General features: G+C 39.3%; 1 protein-coding gene across 8 annotated transcripts in view; it reads right to left on the minus strand.

The window, feature by feature from the left end:
- CAMK2D (calcium/calmodulin dependent protein kinase II delta) overlaps positions 1–26,288 on the minus strand; it is a 147,380-nt gene that overhangs the window by 8,192 nt on the left and 112,900 nt on the right. For 4 of the 8 annotated variants that reach the window (XM_044429102.1, XM_044429104.1, XM_044429101.1 and 1 more), the window contains 5 exons: positions 25,561–25,620; positions 24,004–24,045; positions 20,165–20,213; positions 3,415–3,490; positions 878–972 (listed from right to left, as the gene is read on the minus strand). In XM_044429102.1, coding sequence (XP_044285037.1) covers positions 878–972; positions 3,415–3,490; positions 20,165–20,213; positions 24,004–24,045; positions 25,561–25,620 — 322 coding nt within the window. The remainder of the gene's footprint in view (positions 1–877; positions 973–3,414; positions 3,491–20,164; positions 20,214–24,003; positions 24,046–25,560; positions 25,621–26,288) is intronic. The other 4 variants (XM_044429106.1, XM_044429105.1, XM_044429108.1 and 1 more) reach the window with 2 other exon arrangements.

Here is a 26,288-nt window from a genome sequence, read left to right on the forward strand (position 1 = left end):
CACCTATGCATATAAGGTTATTTCAGACATTGAAACAAATGGGTGTAGATTACTGACAAAGCCTGCAGTTGTGATGCCACCCTTCTCTGCCTCCTCATGTTCATTTTACCACATACAACCACAAAAGGCCTATTGGCTCTTCTAAAGAATAATCACATGCAGTCTGCAACACGGTATGCGTCTACCCTCCCTGGACAGCACTTCTCATGTACTGCTACACAGGACCTGTCACTATGAAATGATGAGTAGGGGACAGGCCATGCAGAAGGTCCCCTAGATTCATTTCTTGGCATCTCCAGCTGAAAGGATTGGGTAAAAGTGATGTAAAAAGAGAACACTTCTAATATGAAATAAGTAAAATGAATAGAAATAAAGACATGAGACCTTGAAGAGCTCCTATCAGAATAGATAATGCTGTCCTAAATAAACAAATAGTCTGACCTGGTAAAGAAGCAGAGGCCCATATTCCTAGAGAGACACGCAATCGGTTCTTCTCAACCAGCAGCTTCCTTTGCCACATGATTTAAGGGCTTTGCAGGCATTCATCTTTTCACAAAATAAGGTCCAAAGTCACACTGGGTGCACAAATGCTTTGGAGCGAGACTAAGATCTCTACACTGTGGCTTGTGTGGCCCCATAAAGTTGCAAGTTGAGCCCTGCTAAGGGCATGACTGATTGCTTTCAAGTTTAAGAAAACAAACCTAGAGTACAAATGCAACTGAATGAGCAAGACTGTTTTCAGTAGCTGGAACCTGATACCCACTAGGTTCCTTTAAGCAACATCTACACTTATTTGAATGACATTTTAAATTATGTAGCTTCATAGCAGCCATCTCAACTTAGAAATCTGAAAGAGATAAACATCAAGAAAATATACCATTTTCAAAGTAAAACCGGTGGAAGTCCATCCCTTCTACAAGATTTCCCAAAGCTTCAGGTTCAAATGAGGTAAGACCTGGATCACAGATCTTCCTGTAGAGGGAAAAAAATCTCATTGCAACAGCTATGCAGACTAGATGAAAGAGTCATCAGATGGCGTTCCGGGCTGTCCGTAGAATCCTCGCACTACATTAAGATGAGAAGCTGAGCTCTGTGTCCTGATTCTGCTGGTCTCAATGACTCCATGGTAAATACATTTGTATCTTTGCGCATGGGTGGATTCAGGTACCGCCAAATGATAGCTTACATGGCTTCTGGTGAGTCTGCAACCCAAGCAGATGACCCCGTTTCCATAACTGTGACTGGAAAAGGGCAGCTGCAACTGTACAAAGTGGTCGTGCCTCCTCACATTGTGATCTAGCTGGGTTAAGGGCATGACAGCAAATTCATGTGCTCCTAGAAAGAAGCATGTGGGGACTGCTGTAGCTTAAAGGCACTGAAGTTACTAGGGGTTTTTGGACTCATTTGGAAAAAAAATTTTTTTTGTAGATTGATAATATACTAGAATTCAGACTGCAAAGAACAGAATGCTCTAAAAATATTAGGGTCACTTTTGCTGGGATTACCTATGATATTAATGCTGTCTTAATTTGTTCAAATAAGCAGTCATACCCAGCTAATTTAACAGTAATTTATTTCTTATAATATGCTGAATGTCAGCTCTATACTTGGTTGTTCTGTGGAATCACTGTTCTGAACATTTGGCTTTACATGAAATATAAAATTCTGCATCATTATAATTTTATAGTTTCAATGATTGAGAAAACATGATGAACATGGAAACAAGTAGCTAAAATGCTGATGAATGTATATAACAGCAGTACCTACTACACAGAATATTGGATTAAATATAGAGGGGAAATAGATTGCATATAACAATTCATTTATATATAGCCTAGTTTTTATACAGTAACAAAAACTCAGCAGGGATCCCTTGAAGTTCAAGCCCTAACTAGAAATACTGAAGCTAGGCTAGACCTCAAGGGCCTAACAACCCTCTCCACGAATAATAATAAACTGATAAGATGCTATGGTTCTACTGCATTGTTTTTTTAATGTAAAAAACTATTGTAAATTGTACAATTGTAAATGGTCCAAAGAGCTTCAGCTATTGGGTGGTATAGAAATGAAATAAATCATTGCCATAATCATAACTGCCATTCAGATATTTCCAGAGACTGGAAAGTGATAATGCCATGGCACACAAGCCTAGCTTAGCACTTGGGACAGCACATGCATGCAGCCACATCCGCTTCTTTTTAAACATTTTATAATTCAGGGGGGGATGGACTGGCATGTATATGGTAACAGATTCTTTTAACTGTTTTTACTTTAAAAACATATTATGCCTTCTGAGAACAAAATTGTGCTTATTCCTGCTTTGGAAATGCCAAACACAAACATGCTAAGCATGAGGTCAGTAGCAGCAAACTCACTTTTATACCTGCAATCATGATAATGCAATTATTTAAATGAGTTTAAAATATAAACGTTGCATAAGTCACAGGATTCTGTAAAAAAAAAAAGGATTGGCAAACAGTTTTGTCTTTGCACTAATGTATGAGGGATGTGGAAGCAAATGTAAAGTGCATAATGCTGAGGGAGTGGAGGAAAGAAAAGGAAAAAATGCTGTGAGCTTCACAACTGAAGTCATATTTGTCTCATCTCCATAAGATTATGATTACTGGCAACTTGGAAGAAACAGATGCTAGTCCTCACTGATCCATGATGCTACCTGGGTGACTTTGCACCAGTCACAGACTCAGCCCAACCAACCACACAGTCTTGTTGTTGTGATCATAAATTAGAACTATGTAAGCCTCTCTGGGTTTCTCACAAGAAGAAATAATAATGCAATAATAAAGTCTGTGGTCTAAAAGTACCTGCTAAACAAATCCACAGCTAAACAGCCCTGACCTTGCCCAGAGGCCATTAAACATCAATAATCATGCAGTTCCCTTGACTATTTAAAGAGAACTTAATCCCCAGTACTAATTGTTGGTATTGAGGAGAGTGGGACACATATGCCATGGAAATGTCAGGCAGTGGATAGGTTTTGGACACAAAATGTATGGAAGTATTTGCACTCAGCCAAAGTGTTGCTGTTTTATTGTGGTACTTTCTATGCATTCCTCCCCAACCTGATGCCTTCCAGATGTGTTGGCCTGGAGCTCTGTCGTGTGTTAGAGGGTATGAAGTTGAGGAAAGCTCTTCTAGCTGGACTGACAGATGCTTTCCAAGGCCTCAGGCAGAGGCCTTTCCCAGTCCCTCTGCCTGGGACTTCTGCTTGCACTCTTTCACAGAGCAAGAAGGATTATTTAATTAATTGAACTGCTCCTCACAGCTGCAGAAAGCAGTGGCAACCAGTTGGATATAATCTTTAATGCTTACACTCAAGTGTAACTTGTTCTGTATGTGTGTGTGCATGCGTGCGTAAGTGCATATGGCAGGGGGAGGGGGGAGAATGCAACTTACGTGTAGGCTTCAAAATCTCCATTATTGATGGCTTCAATCAGTTGTTCAGTCACTTTGATAATCTCCTGCTTACGAGCTGAAGACAAAGACATGGATAAAATGACACATAAGATGAAAACTGCAACGGAAACTAGCAGAACGAAAATGCTGTCAGAGTAATAAAACATTGAAGCCTTTTGAATTTTCTCCCTGATCAATATAATTGGCATTTAGCCTGAGATGCCTCTTCTCTTCCATCCCCTTTTCCACCATTACAACAACCTGAAAACAGTTGTGAGCTTTGTAACTGATTGGACTAGGCACATTTCTGTGTTTGCAGAGATATAAAGCATATGCCAGAGATCAGTGATGCTTCCATTTTCTATTTGTAGAGGTCCTCTTTAATCTCTCAACCTTTCAGAGAGAATTGTAAAGGAAATAAGTTAGCCACATGGATCCAACAAAATATGCCACTTGAACCTGATTATCCCATGAATGCCATCTAGTTTCATCCTTCAGGATGTCTGCATAGATTTTCTGTATCTTCAAAGATGGGGTGGGAGCATTTCCAGAAACCTGGCAATGTGGAAATATCTATAAACAACTGATATGCCCACAAAATGGTGGGTCTGCTGTGGAAAAGTAGTAATCAAAGATATACAAGTACATCAGCATTTGTCAGCCTCAACTCCAAAGAAGTAGTGTGTTCATTGTGGTCAAAAGACCATTAATGTAAAAAACAAAATAGATCCACAATAAAACTAATTATAAAAGGTGACAAATTAAGAATTAAGTCCGAAAAGGTCTGACACAGTCCCTTCCCAGCTGATACTGTCCAACCTTTGTTCTTTTTGGCCCCAGGTTTCCTACCAATGTCTCCTGAGTCCCTGTGACCAAGCACTGTCACCCGTTTGTGTTTCTAAGGCAGCTGTTCTGCTGTTTGTGCAAATCTTCTGCCTACACGTCACACATCCCCTTCACTTGTTAAGAACGGCAGTCTTTGCCCTTTATTTATTGCAAGTATTGCTAGTAATACAAATAGGTCAGAAGTGAGTATAGAGGTAGGGGTAATGCTTGCCATTATCACAAAGGTAATGCCAGCTTCCAAAAGCATTGCTATTTTCCATCGCTATTTCCAGTGCAATATATTTCAGAGTGACCTCCCCTCCCAAGCACAAAGATGCATGTTCCTTAAAACAGACTGCTTCTTTCTCTCAAATTTCATAGCTTCCTTTCCCACTCTGTAAGCCAGTTTAAGATGAAGGCAGGTGGATGTATAAGTTGTGCTGGAACCAGGAGAGGAAGGTGGAATCAACACTGTGATCACAGTCTCCAACACTACCAACTGGAGTTTTAGCAAAAATAAAACTTAACTGAGCAAAACCTGCCTGCTTTCCTTTCATTCATTTATTCCATTAGAATATGAGAAATGTAGGAGCCAATCAATATATTTGATACTAATGTTAATGAAACTGTGTTCATAGGCTAAAACCCCCAAATAGCTTATTGTCAGAAGCATGAAGGCTACATTTGCTATTGCTGACTGGAAACAACCTGCACAAAAGGCATATTTTATGCAGAACTGTGATAGCTGAAGCACTAGTGATAAACTCGTAGGCTTTGATGCAGGCGCTGGATGCTTGGCAGTTATATTTTATAACTGAGGAAACTTGATGAGAGGGATAGTCTGAAGCATATTTGGAATAACAGGATTTCTTAGGAAATGTGGTCAGCAGAGATGAAATTTGCAAATAAGGGAACCTGGTATACTTCAGGTTTAAGTCTGTGAGCTGGAGGGAGGTTTTCAGGACAAAATATATAAAAGAAATTATCAAAGCTGGAACTTTGCTACTGTCTGTGACTGTGATTTTATGGTGACGCTCAGAAATAAGATACATCCTTTAGAAACGCAGCTAAGTAATCTGTGGAAAAGCAACAGTTGAGCATTTGAGAGAAGGAAAGTGTTCACTTCCATAATTTGTCTCTTGAGATTTTAAAAAGCATGCATGGAATGACAGAAACATCCATTCAGTCCAGGTACTCAAACAGGAAACTAAGACAAACAGAACAAATAATCTAGCAGGAATAAGCATCCCCTTCTTATCAGATGAAAAATAAATCTACACCAAAGTATGATAATTGCATACATAATATGCCTCAGAGTAGCTGCACTTTGTTGTTTAGATTTAGGCATGCTAGCTAGCAAACTACTAGACGAACGGGATCTCTGAATCTTGGGTCCTCTTTGGTCCTCACTTATAAAATGTGAACCATTACAACTGGCTCTCCCAATTTTATATAAATTAAGAAAACATGTTAATTTGTTTTGCATATTCAAAACACTCTCAGTATTCTACACAGTTATATCTTCTCATTACATGGTCTATGTTTGTCATTAGAATTTCAGTATTATACATTATGATATGTGCACAGTGAACCAGCACAATACGAGATTTGTTGATATCATCCCCGCATCCCCACTATCAGTGCATTAAATGGTATGTGGTTATTTTCACAGTCTGGCTGTTCTGCATTCAGTTTGTAGGACTCTACTTCACAGAAAGTCAAAGGTTAGGAAGTGGTCACTTTTCAAAAGCAACACTGTGAAATGTGCCTCCCAGCTTAATTCTGTTTGGCAATAATTGGACTGGTATCAAATTTCTGTGGCTTTAACTGCATGAACATTTGATAAAAATGTACCCGCTAGAACAGACAGTGCATCACACAGGAACCTATGTAGTCCAACAAACCCAGTAAATGAGATTAAGGAATTCTTACTGCTGTACACAGCTGTAGCTGTATGTTTGTATTAAGACTAACCTTACTCCTTCCAGCTCTCATCAATTCCATCGGAAGAAATTTCAATGCACAATGGGGACTTGGCAAGAGAAGGGGTGACTAAACAACCAGCTCTTTAAGTTGTTTATCAAGTGCTTGCATTACAAATATGAACTAAAACTTTGAGCATGTCCATTAAATTATACAGCCCTGCCCCACCCTCACCTTCCAAACAGGTGCAGGCCACCAAGAAGCTGGACTTTTTTCCTACTCAACAAATGTATGGAAATCTTATGGTTCTAACAGAAATACTTCTGTAACGTAGTACTCAGTATGTGGGGACTTTTACTCCCACTCTCCTGTCTGAAAAGTCACTGGAAAGCTGACTTATAAGCAGTATAAAACCATGAAAAATTGGGACAAAATACAACAGAAATGGGTCATCATGCATTCCAAGTTTGTCCCTTTCCTGAGGAAAATCTGAGGTCTGAAATGGAACAGACCTTCTAATTGTAATCAAAGTGTTACATTCTTGTTTTGGAACCCATTGCTTTTGCTAACCACCGGCTGCCTAGAGAGGTGGTGGGCTCTCCCACACTAGAGACATTCAAAAAGAGATTGGACAGCCATCTGAGTGGGATGGTGTAAACTGGTGTCCTGCAACAGCAGAGGCTGGACTCGATGGTCTTCATGGCCCCTTCCAACTCTACTATTCTATGATTCTATTACCTGTAATGTCACTGACCTGCTTGTCTTATAGCAGTCCATTGTTCGGCTACATGCTGTGAATCTTACCTGGTTCACCCCTCTCTCTACAATTATACATGAAAAATTCATTGAATCACCAACCTATTCCATTTCTTTGTGACTAAAGGTTTCACCGTGAGTGCTAGTTGCACGTGCTTCAGTCTCATTGACTTCAGTGGGAATTCCTCATTCTTAACTAGATGCAGCACTGCAGTCTCATTCTTCTATTGTAAGCAAGCAACATGTACCTTCTTCTATTTTAAGACAAAGGACAGCCTCCCCCAACATTCTGCTGACCTCATTTGTTGGACTACAACTCCCAGCATCCTTGGACATGTTGGATGGGGTTGCTGAGAACTTCAGTTCAAATCAGGATGGCGCCAGGTTGGAGAAACTAATGTACGACTATGCTTGCATTCTCATCATTCCACACCATGTGCAATATTCAGTGTCAGGCCTCAGGAAAGGGATGGCCATCATAAGATCTTTGCTTTTATGTGCAGAAACAACTTCTATAGCCATGTGAGGCCAGTATGTACATAGGCACTAAGGCAGGCTTCTCAAACCTAGTGCTCTCCAAATATTTTAGACTTCAACTCCTATTGGCTCAATTAGGAATGAACAGGAATCCTGGGAGTTGTGATCCAAGCGATCTGGCACATCAGGTTGGGGAAAGCTATATTAGGCAATAGTCTGGCTGAAGCATGTGGAAGTCACATATTTACATGAATCAGTCCTAAAGCTGTTGATTATACCTTTAGTAGGAGGATTTAGATACTATTGCTTTGCTCATAGAAAAAGTGTCTATAAACAGAAGCAGAGTTCTGCTTATGGAAGGAATACTTCTGTGCACCCAGCTCTCCTTTCACAAATGGAAGGAGTTGCTGTTCATGGATCCAGGCCAAAGTTAGTTCCTAGCATCTCTGTGAAAAGGAAGTACACTATGCAAATTCAACTGCTTCCTGTCTCCAAGATACTGATTCTCGTAACTTTGACTCCACTCTCACAATTAAGCCTCAGATGATGATTAAAATCTTTTCAAGGCAAAGAACAGACTGTACATGCCCAGGTGCTCTGTGCACATCACTCTGTGAGTCACACACCTGCAATAAAGTCAGTCCTCATATGAACCAGGGTGGGAATCCTTTCTGAAAATCAGGCAAGTTCTGCCCATATATATGATAGTAAATCATTGGTCTAAGAGGGAATAAGGGTGAAGGACAGTGTTGCCCACCAGTATACGAGGACCAAATAACAATTGTTCTGTTCACAGAGCTGAATAGCTGGAACACACTGGGCTTAATCTAAAACTTAAACTAAAACCAAAGACTCAAAGGGATAACTCCATTTCAGTGTATATCTTCATGATACCAGGAATATTTGTGCATTAACTGAAGTTCTCTGAAGTGACAGAGAAGGGCTAGGCCAAAGAAAGATACTACATTTTAACTAATCCCCCTGAAAAGGTTCTCCATGCATTCAAAGGTTGAGGAATATAAAGGAGACTTCAGGTCAGCTTTACGCTTCAGTCATTCATTGCTCCAGATCCCTTTGTACCCATACATAGTCTCTCTAGAAAGTTACAATACAGTGTATCACCTACTCCAAGGAAGGCTGCCCCATGGGCAAGCCACACCAGAAAAAAAGGTTATCTGATTAAAAGGGCATACAGCCCAAATTCAGGTGAGAATTTTTCACATTGTAGAGTTGATTATAAAAGAAACTACTACAAAAAAGAACTCAGAGCCATTCTTTAACATGTTTTGAATAACTTTATGGTGATCCTAAATACCGAAGCTGACAACTGTAGAGTAAACCTGTTTCCAATGTCTGCTGCTTCAAGTCAGTCACTGTGATTCACACACTAATGATCTGGCAGGAGTTTTAAGACAGCTGATTCTCTCTTCAGTTTCCTAAGAAGAAAAATTTCTCCCAAGGTTCTTTTGGCATGCCTACTGAAAATGCAAATGCCTGTTTCCCTAATTATAGGAAAAAATGAAAAAGAGTAAGGTCAGCAAATGGGCTATTTCTATCCACACATACCAATGGCTATATCCCAGGCAATGGCGACTTCCCTAATTGCTGTGAGTGGCACAGAGAGCTTCAGCTATTGGGCAGTGTCACATTGTAATAAATGAATAAATAATACTCCATGTTAGACCACAGTTGGATCCTAGACACTTGGCTACATGAGAGAAAAATAATTCTTATTAGGATTCCTACACATATGAAGCTAATTTCTGTGTCAGACATCAAATGTCTGGAGGAAGTGATTCCCACCTCTTTTAATTTCCTTTATATAGAAACCTCCTAAGACGTCTACTATATAATTAGTTAGTGTGATGCTAATGGGTGGCTTTTATACAAATCAAAATAAATAAACAATTTTATAGGGCAAAACACAGGCATGGCTAATTTTCTTCATTTTCCTTAAGATTGTATGATGGCTAATACACACTCTTGATTGGCCACATGAAGAACAAAACATGAAAAGCACTTTAAATCACTCCCCCAATGGCTGAATCCATGTTACAGATGATGCTTGTTACACCATGGCAGATCAGAGAATTTTGGCCATGCCACCAGTGCCCAAAAGGAAAGGGCTGTGGTAGTGAGAGACAAACATTTAATTCCCATATTCAGCCACTGTACATGAACAGATTGCCACGGAGGCAGAACTTTCATGGGGCAGCTGAAATATGACTTTCAGCTTGGCAAATCTGTTGCAAGGAGTTCTAAGCTTATGAACATACGAAGCTCATTTTTACTGAGTTGCTCCTATCTGAGTTCATGCATCTATAAGCAGGTGAGAGAGGACAACATATGACCTGTGGAGGTTGAGTACAGACTGCTTCATAAAGTCAAATAATTAAAATAGGTCAAATTGCTTCCTCTGTCTCACAAATCTGGTTAAGGTCTGCCAGTTTGCAGGCCTGGAAAAAGCCTCGCTTCTGGAAAGCTGAATTGCTTGAGCTGACAAAGTGGAAGATAAAGAAACTTGTTCTTCTAAATCAACATAAGGGTCCACTAGAAAAACATGTCTAATACCCCATATTGAAGCTACCAAGGCTTGACAGAACTTTTCCAGAACAAGCTCAGTTCTGCCTTCATCTGGGAAAGTTCAAGGCATCAAGATGATGTGCCAGTAAGTTCTCTTCCGTGTGTGCCATAGACACTGAAATGGGGAGGAGCTGATTTTATATTCTCTAAATCACTGCAAATGGTAGGTGGAATGTAGTTTACAGAAACTGGATACACCTGAAGGCTCAATCCAGTCTTTTAAAAAAGAAAGAGCTGTGTGACTGTTCATTTAGGACCCTGTATTTCTCATTTAGCTTTGAACTAGCAGATTTGCAGTCAGTTCTCCCTAAATGTGACATATTATGTGCACCCCCAACCACTTCCAGATCAGCAAGAGACAGACCTGCTTTCCTGGGAGGCTGCATTCTTGCTCCGAGTTCAAGGTATGGAGGCTAGGGAGAGAGAAGTAATACTCCTCAGCATCCACATCCACCCCAGACTTGTTTTCAATAGCAGCAGCATCGTTTAGAAAAGAAAAGGGCTGCAATGCCCTTCCAATAAAAAACACTCATGCATTAATGTTTGCTTCTCCTCACTTTAGACATGAGAACTTTTCCACTCACAAGGGAAAGGAACCGAAGTCAACTTTTATGGTTGAAAATGTACACCTCGGCAAAGCACTCATGCCACATTTTTAGGTGCTTAGAATTTTCCAGCCCTTGGAAAAATCTCCTGTGTGTGTAGGAAGTTTTCAGCACAGAAGTGGTTATATTTTGCTACCAGTACTCAGTTACACTTCAAGATGCATTACTCAAAAAGAGGTTTTCTGCATCTTCTTCCTGAGGTGTGGTTTAGTTTTAATGCACAAATGGATCCACCATTAATCCAAAAATGGTTTGAGGTTCCCACCCTCTTCCCTCCATCTCTTTCTCTCTCTCATTCTCTCCCCACCCACACTTCCTTCCCTCCTTCCATGCATCTGCACGGTGATAGTGCTGCTCTTGCACTACTGGAATTTAGTAGTGGTCCTGAGTTCACAGCTGAAGACCAGTGGTTTAGGGTCATCATATCCAAAGAGGAAGGCAGAACTCCTGTACTTCTATGTAACTGTAGTGAGAGGAACATTCCTCCTCTTTTCCATGAGAATTGGTGCTGCCAAGACACCTTCTTCTGTACAACTATCTGTCGCATTTGACCCCACTAAGCAGTTCTCTCTCACACACACACAATTTGGAGGATAGTTTCCATGCTTTCTGCATTTGCTGCACTGCTTAACATATGTTAACCCTAAAAACGAGTCATTCAAGTCAAATATGACCACATTTAATAGCCATATTTATTGCCCCAAACATCAATTCATTTTTGTCTCTCATATGAGTTCAAGCAGTATATTTATAGCATAATATGATTAAGAGATGTTTTGCATGAAGCAGATGACCGTTTCCACTGCTTTATTCTTCCACAGCATAATGCAAATGATTTTTTTTTTCTTTGTAGACCTAAGAGGGAGAATAGCTCGTGCCCTTGCTATTTGTGTTGAAAACAACAGGAAAATATAAATCTTCTCAAGCAAAGATGGCACTGACATTGAAATGGGAGTAGTAGGTGGGTTGTGTGAATGCACAGATGACCACTGTTGTTCTTTTCCATTCTCTCTCTGCATGACATGCATGGCTAAGTAGCAAGGGAACTTAGTGGAGGTGGGCTGGTGTCATCATTGCAGCACCAAAGGGAGCACTGTTCTGCTGGAAAAAAAAAATAGTCAGGCCTGAAATGGATATCTAGTCTATAAAGCCAAATAAATGTGGGAGTCCTCCATCAGTTAGCTGCTCAGCACAATTCTGGCAGAGGTATGCCAGCTCCAAATGCACCCAAAGTCATGACTTCACGAGTAGAGCAAGTTCAAAGGTTCTGAAAATTCCAGCCCAGCAAGTTGGAAGGAAAGGGTGATTGCTTGAGCAACCCAGGATGCAAGTGATTGGGAAGAGACTTTTTTTTTAGTTTTATCCTGTAATACTAGAAAGTTATCTGCAATTTGCAGAACGATTACATTTGGGACTGAGAGAACACAAGTATCTGTCTCATATTGAGGGAATGAGGAAAGATTCCATTGAGATGAGAAGGAGCAGGCAATATGATCTCCCAGTTATACTGGAAAAGAAAGAAAGCATTAAGCTGAAGCCTACCTTGCCTTTGAAACACCATATATGGAGGGCCTATTCTGAATGTATGCAAGGACTGGTTCTCAAGCTGATGAGAAAGGCTACTAAGACAATTGATGATGGAAGCTGATTGTAGTCAGAAGCTCAAACAGCTTCATTTCTACACATGCAGAATAACAGACAAACTCCACTGTGGTACCTGGGACTGCACCAGAGGTGCAATCTTCCAGACTTCCCGAAGAAACTGGCAAAACAAAGGATGAGAGAAAACAGAAAACTCATGCACAAAAAATAAGAACATAAAAAGCCATGCTGGAGCAGATGAAACATTCATCTAGTCCAGCACTTCATATATGTGGTGGCAAACCAGCTGCCCACAGGATCCCTCAAACAGGATAGGTGCAAGATCTCCTCCTGTCCAAGCTCTTCAGAAACTGGTATTTACAGGCATGCTTCCTCTGGTAAAGAGGTAGCACATAGCCAGGATGGCTAGCAGTCACTGATGGATAAGAGAAATCACTACAAGATACAGCTGAAGGAATAAATTGTAAGAAGTACCTTGGAAAGGGAGAGCAGAAGCATCAGTGCATGTTGAATAGGCACTGGAAAGGTTCAAGATTGGCTGCAAAGGCAAATGAAGAGATGCCCATTTCCCAGTATGAGTAAATCAAGTGGCTGGTTTTCTTATTGCCTCAACAATGCAATGAAGACTATCAGGTAAGTTAGTTAGGATATCTAATAATGGATCCTCCATGTCATGGACTTTAGGATCAGCACATCAGGGTGTTGAATACTGCTTCAGATCTTACAGAGCAGTGGTGGGTCTTTGCAGGAAGAAAGGCAAATAAACTGATAGGTAAGTTCCAAAGGATGGGAGATCAGATGAGGGGCATGGTATGTGGTTTACAACCCAGTAAAAATGCACCCAGCAAAGATGGACAAAAATCTAGGATTGGGCTCTGAGAAGGAGGCGCTTACCTCAGTGCAGGGTGGACAGCTATTGCTGAAGAGGGTGATGTCTATGCAGGGACCAAAGGGGCCTTGGACAAAGGTGAAGGAGGCAAGCAAAGGTATTCCTTGGCTAGACAATGTCCAAGAACTGTAGTATGTCCACTTGGCTGGTGTTGAGCAGAATCCACTCTTGGGTATTGAAACCCATAGTAGCAGTTCTGCTCTTGTGCAAACCTCCAATTATCCAAGTGATAGTGATGGCTGGAAGACAAAGGCATCTCCTACCTCAATCTAATAAGGGCAAATAAGATCAAGCCCTATGTATGCATAGCCTGTCATCTACATCCTCCCCCTTGGGTGCAGCAGTTGAGGGAGAATAAAACCTGGTGATTCCGGCCCATGGCAGCATATTCAAGGCAGACAAATAAGAGGCAATCCAACTGTTGGTCTCAAATGAGGAAAGGGGGCATGGATTGCATGATCCAAAACAGAGGTTTCCAAAATAGTTTTAGGCCTTGGTACCAGGTGATTCAGTGATTAGTTCCAATGAATGGATAAGCATGAAGTGATTCAGACAAGCTTTGAAGCGCTTCTTTTGCTTCTTTGATGTCTGGGCATCAGAAGTCCTTGGTGTCTCAGCCTTCTTTGCACGTTCCCTTCCCACAGAGAGTATTAGAAATTAGCCTTATGTAGGGGGATTAGTACAACACATGGGTAGCCATAAGGCTCAGTACTTTTACTGCTTCAAGTCCCTTCTTCCAGAAATCAGCTGTCAAGCAATTTGTTTTGTTTCAGCAGGCTTTTTAGAAAGAGCCTGACAGTGGCAACAGACACTGCTAAGCAGAAAAGGTAAAGAGAATGTCTGTCCATGAGTAAGTTTAATTTAAACACGTCACATATTTATGCAGAGGCATCTTTTTCAGTCTCCATGTGGCCTTAAGTTGAATGACCCTTTATTGCACAAAGAAAAAGTTAAAACAGCAGACCAAAGCTAAAAAAGATGAAAACACTCAACGAAGATGGAAGAAAAAAGACGCAGCTCAGAGTAAAAAATGCAGTACAATGGATGAAAGAAGCTTCTGTGATGGAACCACAATGGAATGAAGGTGAAAGAAAAGAAAATGAGGGAGTAGTTGGAAATCTGCTAGGTGGATATGCATATGCATACTAGGAAGATAGAGGAGGGTGTCTATCAAAATTCTTCAGCTGTAGAAACTTCCCAAACAAGGCTCCACACAGACACTGGGCCAATATGTGTACTGCACAGTGCCCACAAAAAATAACACCAAGCACTGCTTGCACAAAAAGCAAGAATGCTTCAGTGAGGCATAGGAAACACTGGGCTATAATCTCTGAACACCACAATCTAACATAGTTGCCTATTGCAAACCCTTTGAAATGGATGGAAGCATTGTAAGAACAGAGTATATTCCAATTCATTTCAGTGGGGGTTGTCCAGGATAAATTTATGGAGTGATGAGCCTTTAATTGGAAATATTTTGAGGAGAGAGTTTATTGAACAGAAGCATAAGATCACCAAGTTAGCAACATCGGTGCAAACATTCCTAGATTGTGGATTGATTTATCTACATATCATTGCCCCACAAGAATTTTCTTCCTTTTTTTTCAAACACATGCTGAAATTCAAGTCGAACAAACTGTACAGACAGAATGCTTTCCACACATCAGTCAGCTATGAAGGACATGTTAATGTTAGCAAAAAAGTATTCACGTAGGCAGAGAAGTATAAGGCCATCAAACCACAGTAAAGCACTTTCAGGCCAAAGCTAAATATTATATTTTCAGTGGCTACTCTATGGTAATTGGGAGAGGGAGAGGGTGAATCAAGTAACCTGTTTATATCTCTCAACTTACATAAAAGAGAGGAAGGAGTGGATTGGCTGGGTCCAGATTCATGCAAGTGTTTCTGCGAATTTGTAATTCTCTTGGACCTCGCCGCCGAATTGATGGAAAGAAATACAACATATGAACAAACAAAGATGAGGAGGTAAAGTAGGATCAGAATCCTCAGGAGGCACTGGCAGCAGGAGCGGGCGGTGGGATGCAACAAAGATGGTGACCGGTAAGATGAAAAAGCAATGGGAGAAGAATGGTGAGTAGAACATGGCACTTCCATGTCACCCTCCTTTCTGAGAGCTGTATGTAGGGCATGGAGATGTGAGGAAATAAGAAAGAAAAAAAGAAAGCCAAACACAAGGAAAACAAAAACGATAATTTAATCACAAGCAAAAACAAAAAAACAAAAACACAACTGAGCATAGCTACACCAATAGGGGGTATTTATGGGAAAAGAGGTGTACCCAAAAGATGAAAGGGATAGAACTCACCACAATGGGTCTCTGTACAGATGCCAACATAGAAAGAAGATATCATTAATTCCCTAGAGTGGAATGCACTCTTTACACAGATAATAATTAGCTCAAGAAATCAGGCAATCACCATTTGCATTCTGGTCCAGTTACAATTAGTACCAATAAGCTTTTTTTAAAAAAAAAAAACCACCCAGATCATCAGAATATGAATTCCATTCACAAAGTAACTGCTATGTTCATAAATGTGATTCACACTAAAGCAGTCCCACAGAGCTCAGTAAAACTACCTCATATAGTTTCTTGATTGCAAAATGTGATCATTGTTTTAAATTTTATTATCAAGTGCATGCATATTCTGCATAGCTGTAGGAATGCCACCAAACTGCTGCATTTGTTATCATGTACCAAGTAAGAGAACTGGTACAGAAGTTGTTTTCTTAAGAATCCCAGCCTTATCCCAGTAGTGTATCTTGGGACATCTACTGGCTGTACACTCTGCATCTGAAAATTGTACCATGTCAGATCGGTGGTAAACTTCCAAGTTCATTTCTCAATCTAGTGGCTTCAGAATTTGGCTATGTCAGGAGGGAGACAGGAGGAGTTTGAACATATTGATTCTCTCTTTTCTCTCATTGCACTGCAGTGGATGCACTTTTACTTGGATGGATGGCTGCAGAAGGTGGTGCTTGGGGAATATCGTCCAGCTCCATCACTTTTCCAGTATGGGGGTCGTCACAGAAAATTTTGTGCCCCATCCTATTTAACATCTACATGAAAATACTGAGTGTGGTCATCCTGATTCTCTGAGTGTGCTTTCATCAGTATGATTATGACAATCTGCTCTACTTTTCATCTTCATCAGGAGAGATAGTGGGTGTGCTAGATGGGTACCTAGCTGCAACAATGAACTAGGTGAAAGCTTGATGAATCCTATTCCGTTGTTAGTGGTGAATTTCCTTTATTTATTTATATTTATATAGCTCCTATTTATTTCAAGGAACTCAGAACAAGCATCCTGGAAGTCTCATATTTGTTTCAGCGCCAGGTTAAAACCTTTTTATTTCACTGTTATTTTAAAAACTAATTTAAAATTCTAATGTTTAACAGTAGCTTTTATTTAACTTATTTAATTTGTATTTTTGGTTAATTGTTATTTATTGTTGTTTTATTGTGCAACAAAATAATATATTAAATATTGTTAAAATATATTAAAACAATTTATTACAATTTATTGTGGTTGTTTTGAGATGCTATGCATAAGGGACAGCATACAAAAGTTTTAAATATATGAATACATAAGGTGGCTTGTATAACTGGAGAGTTCTCAACCTGTTCCAGAAGAACATCCTCTTGGAAGAAGCAGATTCATTGCTTGAGTCATCTTCATCACTTGAGGCTCAGTTGGCCTCAGTGGCACAGAGTGCCTTCTACCAGCTTTGGCTGGTGACCTAGCCTGACTTTGAACATGGTTCAAAAGCAACAGCTGGTGCAAAATGTGCAGCCTCATTAATAACAGGGACAAAAAGATCCAAACACAGAACACCAGTTCTGGCTCCCTTTTACCATTATGTTTCTGAGCCCAATTCAAGGTGCTGGTTTTAACCATTTAAAGCCTTTCAATGGCTCAGGACTGCAATACCCAATGATCTAAGACCATCTTCCGGGGGCCCCCTCTGAGGGAAGCTGTCAAAGTGACAGCAAAGGAGGAGGCCTTCTGGATAATGCCCTCCCCCACCCCAAATTTTTTTTAAAAAAAATCTCTGCAATGAGCCTTGGTTATTGAAAAGCATTAAATGGAATGAATGAATGAATAAATAAATATTGTTATCTTTTCAGTGCTGGTTTAAGATCTTCCTTTTTTCTCAAGCATTTGGAAGCACGTGATAAAGGTTTAATCAAACCTTGTTAATTTTTTCTTATTGTTACTTAGTTAACATTGTTTACATATATGTATCTCTGTCTGTGCCCTTCTGTTTATATGCATGTAAATAGTTTTTATACTATGCATAATGTATTTTAATGTTCTTAATCACTGAAACTGCCCAGCTATTGGTCAGCATAGCAACTAATATATGAAAAAAATGAAAATAAGCATGGCTCATCAAATGCTGGAGCCCTGTGGAGTTCTGTGCTTTGATCACAGTCATCTGGTTAAGGATGTAAGGCACAGTCATAGTTAGAAAAATGGCATAGATATCGCATAAGAAAGCACAGGAACCTACAGCATACATTACAAATGATATGAAAAATATACTCGCTCTTCCTTGGGAAAAAAATCATATTGGCTTGTCTAAGATAAAGGCGAAGGAACACTATCTTATGAATTCCATTTACTTGAACTCACCTTTAAAACTGAACTACATACAAACAGTATGCAATACTTTCTTCTCCAATAAATTTCTGTGTTGCACATAATGTAATGCAATGGTACTTGCTATTTTCAGACTCTTACCATAACAACAGTAAAGTTTTATCAAACAAAGATACAAGCACCATTAATTTTAAAACTAGCCTTCATGAATCAAAACATAAGTGTGGCACAGTGCCAATACAAAATAATTTTACATTGTAAAATGTGAATGTATTAAGGCTCTCAATATTTTATCATTTTATTTTACACAAACATTCTCCCAAAGTTTTGTCTTTTTAAAAAAATGCAAAACAACCTCATAGCCTCTTACTGAGAAAGGTTACCTTGGGGCCTTTCCTTTTGTGCCCTTTGTCTATTCGTCTGTTGCCCTCCCACTGCTCTCCCTCTCAGACAGACAGACAGACAGACAGACAGACAGACAGACACACACACACATTTCCCACTTAGGAGAAAGAACCAACAGGGGATGAATCTTCACTTCACATGCAATCTTGTTCTGCATCTTGAGTTATTAGTTTAGTGAAAGTGGAACTAACATCCCCCCCACAACCTTAGGGCACCAACCAGCCAAATTAAGCATTTCAAAATCCTCCTGAGATTTAATGGGCATGACCAGGGCATGATCTGAAGGCAGATTATGCGGTGAGTTTGCAGCAGTTAAGCCACTCTGTCTGGTCAGTTCCTGGACAGAATACCAGCTAGGAATCCTATGCATGCCTCACTGATCGAAGACACAGAAGATAGAGGTATAATTATAAAATAAACAACAAATACATTTTTAAAACTATGATTTCAATTAAAAAGATTTTAGCGCCTGTTTTTAATGACACAAGGACTTAATTTTAGATGGATCCCCCTTTGGAATAGGAGTGGGGAACCCATGGGACTCCAGACTACAATATCCATCATTCTTGGCCACTGGCAATAGTGGCTGGGACAGATGGAAGTCAGAGTCCAACAACATCTGGAGGGTCACAGGTCCCCCACCCCTCTTTTAGAAAAAAGTGTGAAAATTACGATAAACATGTTAATTTGTCCAGAACACAAAACATTGGGAACTGAATGAATTTGTTTCTAAGAAAAGTTGCTTGAGGGAAAAAAGCCATACTGACATGGCATTTGAAAGAGGAAATTAAAAACATATATAAACATAAGAGTGATCATATAATTAAGGAGCCTTTCTGTTTTCCAATATTACTCTCGTCTTTGCAGAGGCCCATTTCAAAAAATACTCTTTTACCATGCATGGACCCAGATTACACAGATGATTGACAGATTTTGTTTGCGATATTGAGCAGTTCTGCTGATATCAGATTTTATGTTTGTACATAGACCTATAGATGTTGGTAGACTACAACTCCTGTCATCCCTGACATGTTAGTGCTGGTAGGGGCTAAAGCAATTTGCCCATCCAACCCTCTCCTATAGCATTCCAATAGTACAGGGATGTATAGATGTCCTGCAGCCTGAATGAAAGGGTTCATGGTTCGGCAGGGAAAGATGTCACACCCTATCCTATGCATATATACTCTTCAGAGAAAACCCTTAATTTCCACAAGATCTAAAATAATTTTAATTTCCACACGAGCTCTGTGGTAAGTAGTCACATAAAACTACAAAGGTCTTTCAAAGATAATGAATCTGTATGTAGCTGAAAAGTTAGAACAAAATATATTGTTGAAGGTACTGAAAAACAGCTTGATAATCCTACAAGTTTTCTGCTTTAACGCAGTCTTGTCCACATGTAGGAAATACATCAGCACACCTGCACTGAATGATGTAGTGTAGGATGATAGGAACACTGTGAAAAAGTCAGTATCAGGTACATATCAGTACAGCTCTGGCATGGGCTAACATCTCTCTATGGCGTTCAGGCTGGAGACTATTTAAAAGATGGGGGAATTGAAGCACTGCCTCCCACCTCCTGATCATCAAAGATGGTACAATGGTTGTACAAGATGGTACAAGCAATGCATTGACAGCTGATAAATTGTGCATTCACTTTCCTAAGATTATAAAGAAATGTTGTCTTCTTTTATGTTGCAGTTGCAATGTTTCCTCTAATAGAACCATATCTGGAGTTCCATTTTTTTTTCTGTAACAAACCTCCAACCCTTTCCAAATCTATTAATCCTATATCCTAAAGATCCCCAGTTCAATGTAATATTCCCTTATCCTAGGTTCTGATTTTAAGTGTAAAACTAACAATAATCTTGCCTCATATAACATATGAAATAAAAGTCTTTTGTTATCTTCAGAAACCACCCTTTGTATAACAATGATACTTTGTATCTTTGCATCTATGGGGCTGTGTAGAAATGAGAACAACAACAACACACAACTAAATGTGGGCAAACGTTACATTATAGCAGAAAGATGCTACATTTACCCATATGTTTATGGCATACCTTTTACATCTTCATCTTCAATGGTTGTGTTAGAGCTCTCTGTTGATTCCTGTTGAGAAGTACAATATGAATTCATTAACTGATTCACTCTTCTTACCTTCTGCTTGACAGTTTACAACTGTTGTCATGTGCATCATGCAAAGCACAGAAGCAGACCATATGACTGCATGACTCAGACAAATAACCACAGAAAATGACTGCTTCTACCTGAAAGAAAATGTCGGGTGGTCCAATCCAGTTTGGAAAGGAACATTTAAAGAGACATATTTCCTGTTGTCCTGTTTTGAACTCCACAGGAATATCAAGGAAAAAAACTGAAAATGGACTTATTTGGTTTTCTTATAACCTTTGATGCTTTTTAGACAGATAATGGTGAGTTGGTTTAGCTGACCATTAGAACGAGTCATTTTTTGCCTGACACTGAAGAGCACAAAACCATTCACTGTAGAAATACACTCTGAATTCATTTGCAGAATGATTCAGTGTCTACTAATTGAATTGCAGAAACATAAAAGCTCTCATTGACTCCATACAGATGGAGTACAGTCTGTGGTCTAATGTTGATACTGTTCCAGGATTAAAAAAAAACCTGTGCAAACAGAACGTCCATGGGCCAAAAGGTCTTGTTTTTGCGTTTTTTCAAGCAGCATTAGCTCCTCTCCTCTCCTGGCCATGCTACTCCGCAGAGGAAACTGTGGATAATTTCAAAGGCATTGGTGATAAAACATGGTAGCCCACTGTCTGAAACAAATGCGCTTGCACACACACACATTTAAATAAATAAAACCAAAGATCTCATTGGACACATCCAATGAAATAGTTGAAGTTACAGGGGCAGGCCCATCGTCTTGAAGTCACTTTGCTTAAGTTAAATAAGTCTAGTCTAGTCAGTGTCTCCTAGGAACCTTCTGTGCATTGCCATTGAGCAATACAGAAGAAAGGTAGGAAATAAATGTAATAATTAAAATTAAAATTGAAGTTGCTCTTTAAATCCTGAGCAGGGTTTTTTGATTATTTTCCCCAGAAAGGAAGTTAATGGAGAGGCACAACAGACATGTGCTGAGAGATTTTTGGGGCTTTTGTATACTGCTACTGTTTCTTTGCCTGTCTATGGTTCTCTGCCAGTATACAAATTACTAGTTCATTGGACAGCTGTTTCTTTTAAACTCACCACAGTGTCAAAAATGCAAGCATCTCTGATGGTTGCCAAAGTTTTATGAACTACAAACAACAAAAATAAATCCATCCATGATACAGATTCTGTGCACTTAAAAGGACACTGTCAACAATATAAAATTTAATCATTTTTTAATGCTAAAGTCTTGTTTTAAAAAGATGACTTTGCAAAATTTCTTTGCCCATCAGAAAAAAAGAAAAAAATGCCAATAAATGTAAGACACACCATCTTATTTAACAAATAAGGTCAATGCTGAAAATTGATCAAGTGCAGGCGTATAAGGAACCAAGTGTCAAGCCACCAGATTCATCTTCAGGTCAGAAAGACAGATCTTTTTTCTTTTCTGTTTAGACCATAAATGCATATACTACTAAACTGTGTTATGGTACGGTAATTTCAGAGGCTTATTTGAAAGGCTGCCTCAACAATTCCAGATATGCCATACTTTGGTATAAGAACTGGGATACATGAATAACACCAACACACTTGACAGTGTCCTTTTATCCCCACACCCACCCCAAACAAACATAAAATGCATGTTCAAATGGAAATTTCCAAAAGCTTGATGTATTATCAACAATTAAAACACAAGATGTATGCACATAGCTGTTTATATCAATGAGCACTACACCATTCCAAATATCTGCCCAACCACTCACAATAAACCTTCATGCTCTGTCTGGTGTTAGAATGCTCAAGAGTCAAAAGGCACACACAGACGTATCATGCTTTATAGGTTATACTGCACGCTTCTCTAAAATGTTTATGAAATCTATACACACAGAAGTAGAAGCAACTGACATACATACATAAAACAGAAGAATTCCCATGCATCACCTCACAAGCCAACTTCATGGAAGCACCCATTTCACCCATCATGCTAAAAAGCTTTTTGGTGGTGGTGGGGAGAAGAGTAAGTGATGCACCTTAACAGCAGTTTCCCTACAAGTAATTTTCATATCAATGCTGAGGTACATTTTAGTGTTTGTTTCAGGCGTAGGGGAACACATTTATATCAATTGCCTATAATCATACAGAGGAGCCAAGTAGATGTAGTGATGCCAAGAACTATGATGTTTTAACTCATTTAGTTTTTGCAGTCAAGTGAAAATTTGACGTTAGTGAAAATGTAGGCTGTAAACTGCATATTAAACACAATGCAAAAGGCAAACATAACTCATGAGGATAGCAAAGTAAACAGCACAATTCAGCTTATGAATATACACCAGAGAGTACAAAATAAATATGAAAATGAAGATATAAAAACTGGGATCTTAACAAAATTAACTGGGACACATGCTTGAGAAAGGCCTGTAGTGTTAACACTGCCCCTTAAGTACTGTCCACAAACACAACAGAGGGCAGCTACAAGTAATTATATTAGATGAATCAGACAAGTGTACCACTAGCCAAGCATTCAGTAAGATTTTCTTTGATTACTGGTTTATAAGGCACTAATTATGGTATTCCCTAATCCTGGGATAGGCAACTTGCTCAAGCTATGTCAGAATTTGCATTGGCAAACACATCTTTAAATTTAAGTCTGGAGCAGTGACAATATGATGGAAAGTTATTTTCAAGTGTAAGCCGCTAATTCCAAGATTTTCAACTCAACAGTTGCTTAGCCCAATTCCAAGTTCATGCAAGGGAAACACCATTTGCGATGCAATGCGATTCAATATACATGGCCATCATAAGCAACAGAATAAAGAGATGAATGACCCTCCCACGTAAAAATAATTAGTATTTGTGAAATTCAGATAACACCCCAGGTGTTAGCAGCTGGATGATGTTCTGAAAGAAGCCTGAAGTTCAGTGTAGAAGTCACTTCACAGAACAAGGGTGGAGAACTCCATGTCGATAGGCCAGTAACTTCCCTTTCATGGAGACTCTTATACTCTTCTGGACCTAATGGGTCCTTTTGGTCTGGACCCATTAGAGATGGATATCTGGCTTCACTGGCTTCCCAGAAAGATGAAGGTAGAATGGGACAGAAAGTATACTTATTACATTTCCTTGCCAAAAGGACACTTATTCTTGGAGCTGCTGCTTACTCATTGGAAAACATTTATGAAATAGGTGTGCAGAGGGTAGGGGAGAATGTGCACATCTTCAGGAATAGTTCGTGTGAGAATGTGCATTTGCCAGCATGAACACATGCATGTATCATTCAGGTGCAGCTCACCTATTTAAATTAGCTGTGCATACCCAGAACAAAATAAAAAAGTTCCCCACCCTTGTTCTACCTAATGAATGAGCATGGGAAACAGATGATGGGACATATCTTCAAATGTACCTTCCATCAATTTCAGTCAGTGTTGTATATATAAAATCTTAAGATGGCTTCAGAATCTGTGGGAAAACTTTCTACTCAAAAACATTCTGTTCTAGTCAGAAGCCTGAGATTTAGACCAACAGCACAGAATGGCTCCTACTAGAACTTATACACTGTCAACTTCAAGTAACCTGCACTATGGTTGAGGAAAAGTTCTCCAGTTACAAATGAAATAGTCCTCTACAGGCTTCCCTAATCATGTTAGTACCCAGTACCTAATTTCCTAATCAAGGCCTTCACAAGGCCTGCACAAGCTCTGTGGTTTGGAATGCTGAATGTAATCTGTAATTTGAAAAGAGCAGAATGTCACTGATTCTTTCTGAATACCTTATTTCCATCTGGGTTGTGGATTACAGTGGTTTGGGGCTCCTGAGTGAGAACAAAATAGAGAGAAAAAACAGTTCTCAGTAAATAGATTTTTCATTAGTGAGAGGGACAATGAGAAGAACCAGATGACAAGTGCTAAGCACCGACAAGAGCTAAAGCAATGTTAGCTTCTGCCAGAGGATGAAACTGGCAATCCAGCAAGAAAGGCCACCAAATCTACTGTAGCAGCATGCAAAGACCTTATTCATGGTTAACACACATGCAGGGTTTTAAAGCTCTGAAGATCTAGAGAGGCACTGACTCTTTTACGATGTCCCAAATCATGTGGCTTGTTGCATTTTTATCCAATTTCCACTTTTAAGTCTATGGGGGAAAGTAAGGTTCCCTATGTTAATTAAGTGATTGTGATGCACCCTACAAGGTAAAGAGGCACTACAGGTGGCTAAGCAGCTTCACAACAATTCTATATCCTATGTGTGAAGTGCTGAAAGATGTTAACTGCTTGGGATCCATTTCAGAAATTAACAGCAACAATGGAAAAAGATATAATTCAGAATTTAAACCCCTCCTTCTATCTACAAAAATATCTGTAGAGTTTGTGGCTCAGGGGCACACATTTTCATTCAAGAATTGAATTTTCATTCAAGAACTGAACACACACACACACACACACACACACACATTCATTCATGCATGCAAGAAATTGGGGAAGTACTTGGTGTCAGAATCTATCAAGCAAGTACTTTTAGAACATGTATGGAATATAAATTAAACTGCACAAATATGGGGACATAGGTATCATTTCTTCATCTAGGCTTAGTAAAAAATGGATGGTGGGATGCATCTGATAATCTGGTAATTAAGTGGCAGGATTTAATTCTGAGACATTGCTGTGCAGCCCTGAGAAATCAGAGTAAGTAACAGCAGCAAGGTTACTATATAAATAGCCTGACTCAGTAGTTATACATTCCCTGCCGAGGCTATTATGAAGTAATGACTCCTATGTATTAAAGGATAGCAGTGGTAAATAACAAGCTTTAGAGCTAGATGCCTCTTGATCCCAGTAACTGAAATCTTGAAATGTCCTGCTGAGAAATTAGAGAATGAGAATCTGAATAAGGTCTACTCAGTTGTTGCCTAGCAATAATCTTATTAGCTCTCCTTGACTCAAGTTATTATTTTTTGAAAGGAAGACATTTTGTTTAAGCCTCATTTATAAATACCAAAATAGTCGTTGACCGAATTGCTAAGACGAGCACAAAAGCAATTCTATTCACTTTCTAATATGGCATGCAAAGGAACTCGGCTACAGCTACCAATGCTACTGCACTAGTACATCCATTTTCTATGTCACATTGGCTAATTAGAAACAACATACACTTTCACAATGAACTGGCTCTTGAAAACAGACCAAAAACCAATGCCCAGTTCCCAAGAAAAAAAGCACTTCAAATTTTTAGAAAGCAAACGAGTAAAAAAAAAAGGGAAAGGCAAGAGAAAGAGAGAGAGCGCGCAAATGGAACTCAAAAGCAAGTTAAAGGAAAAAGCCAGGTATACCAGCGCTGGGGTAGGAATATTTTCTTTGGGGCTGGTTACTACGTTGGTTTTGTTGTTTATCTGTAGGTATGCAGAAAACAGAAACAAACAAGCCTTAGACCTCTCATAGCAGATATATATATCTATATCTTCTTATATAGAATACCTATACACAGATATAGATATGGAGATAAAGATTGACAGAGGAATGAATTTATAAAATCAAAAGGAATAATGACAACAGATTTAGTTAAAAAAAAACCTATAGCAGCTTCTCCCAATGCAATTCAAAAATATGCTAGGAGCTGCTGCATAGACTATGGTTCAGCTGTGTTACTAGATTTCTTAAAAGTAGCCAAAACCAGGCAATATGCAATTAATTCAGGCTTAGAGAAAATAGGCCTACATTTCCAAAAATTTATTTGCCACCTCCCACATTTGGATATGATGCTATTGAATAAAGTGCATCCGCTTTGAGGTTAGCTTAGGAGTCAGCTCAATTTCAAGCTGCTATAATTAGTGCAGTGGAGTACTTCCATGTTACTGGTAAAATGAGTTCCATAGATACCCTTGGATATTTTCATTGAAATACATTTAGTATTTCACATAAAGCATATGCATTCCATTTGTCATAAAAATGTCATCCAGAGTTCACTATATAGAGGCAGGATATAAATGTTACAAATTAATGATTACACTGTTTTGAAAACACTCTTGTATTCATGTTAAGGCTGAACACAATTTAAGAT

Source organism: Varanus komodoensis, unplaced genomic scaffold, assembly GCF_004798865.1.
Source record: "Varanus komodoensis strain SLA01 unplaced genomic scaffold, ASM479886v1 scaffold2, whole genome shotgun sequence".
In the NCBI taxonomy this organism is placed as follows: domain Eukaryota; kingdom Metazoa; phylum Chordata; class Lepidosauria; order Squamata; family Varanidae; genus Varanus; species Varanus komodoensis.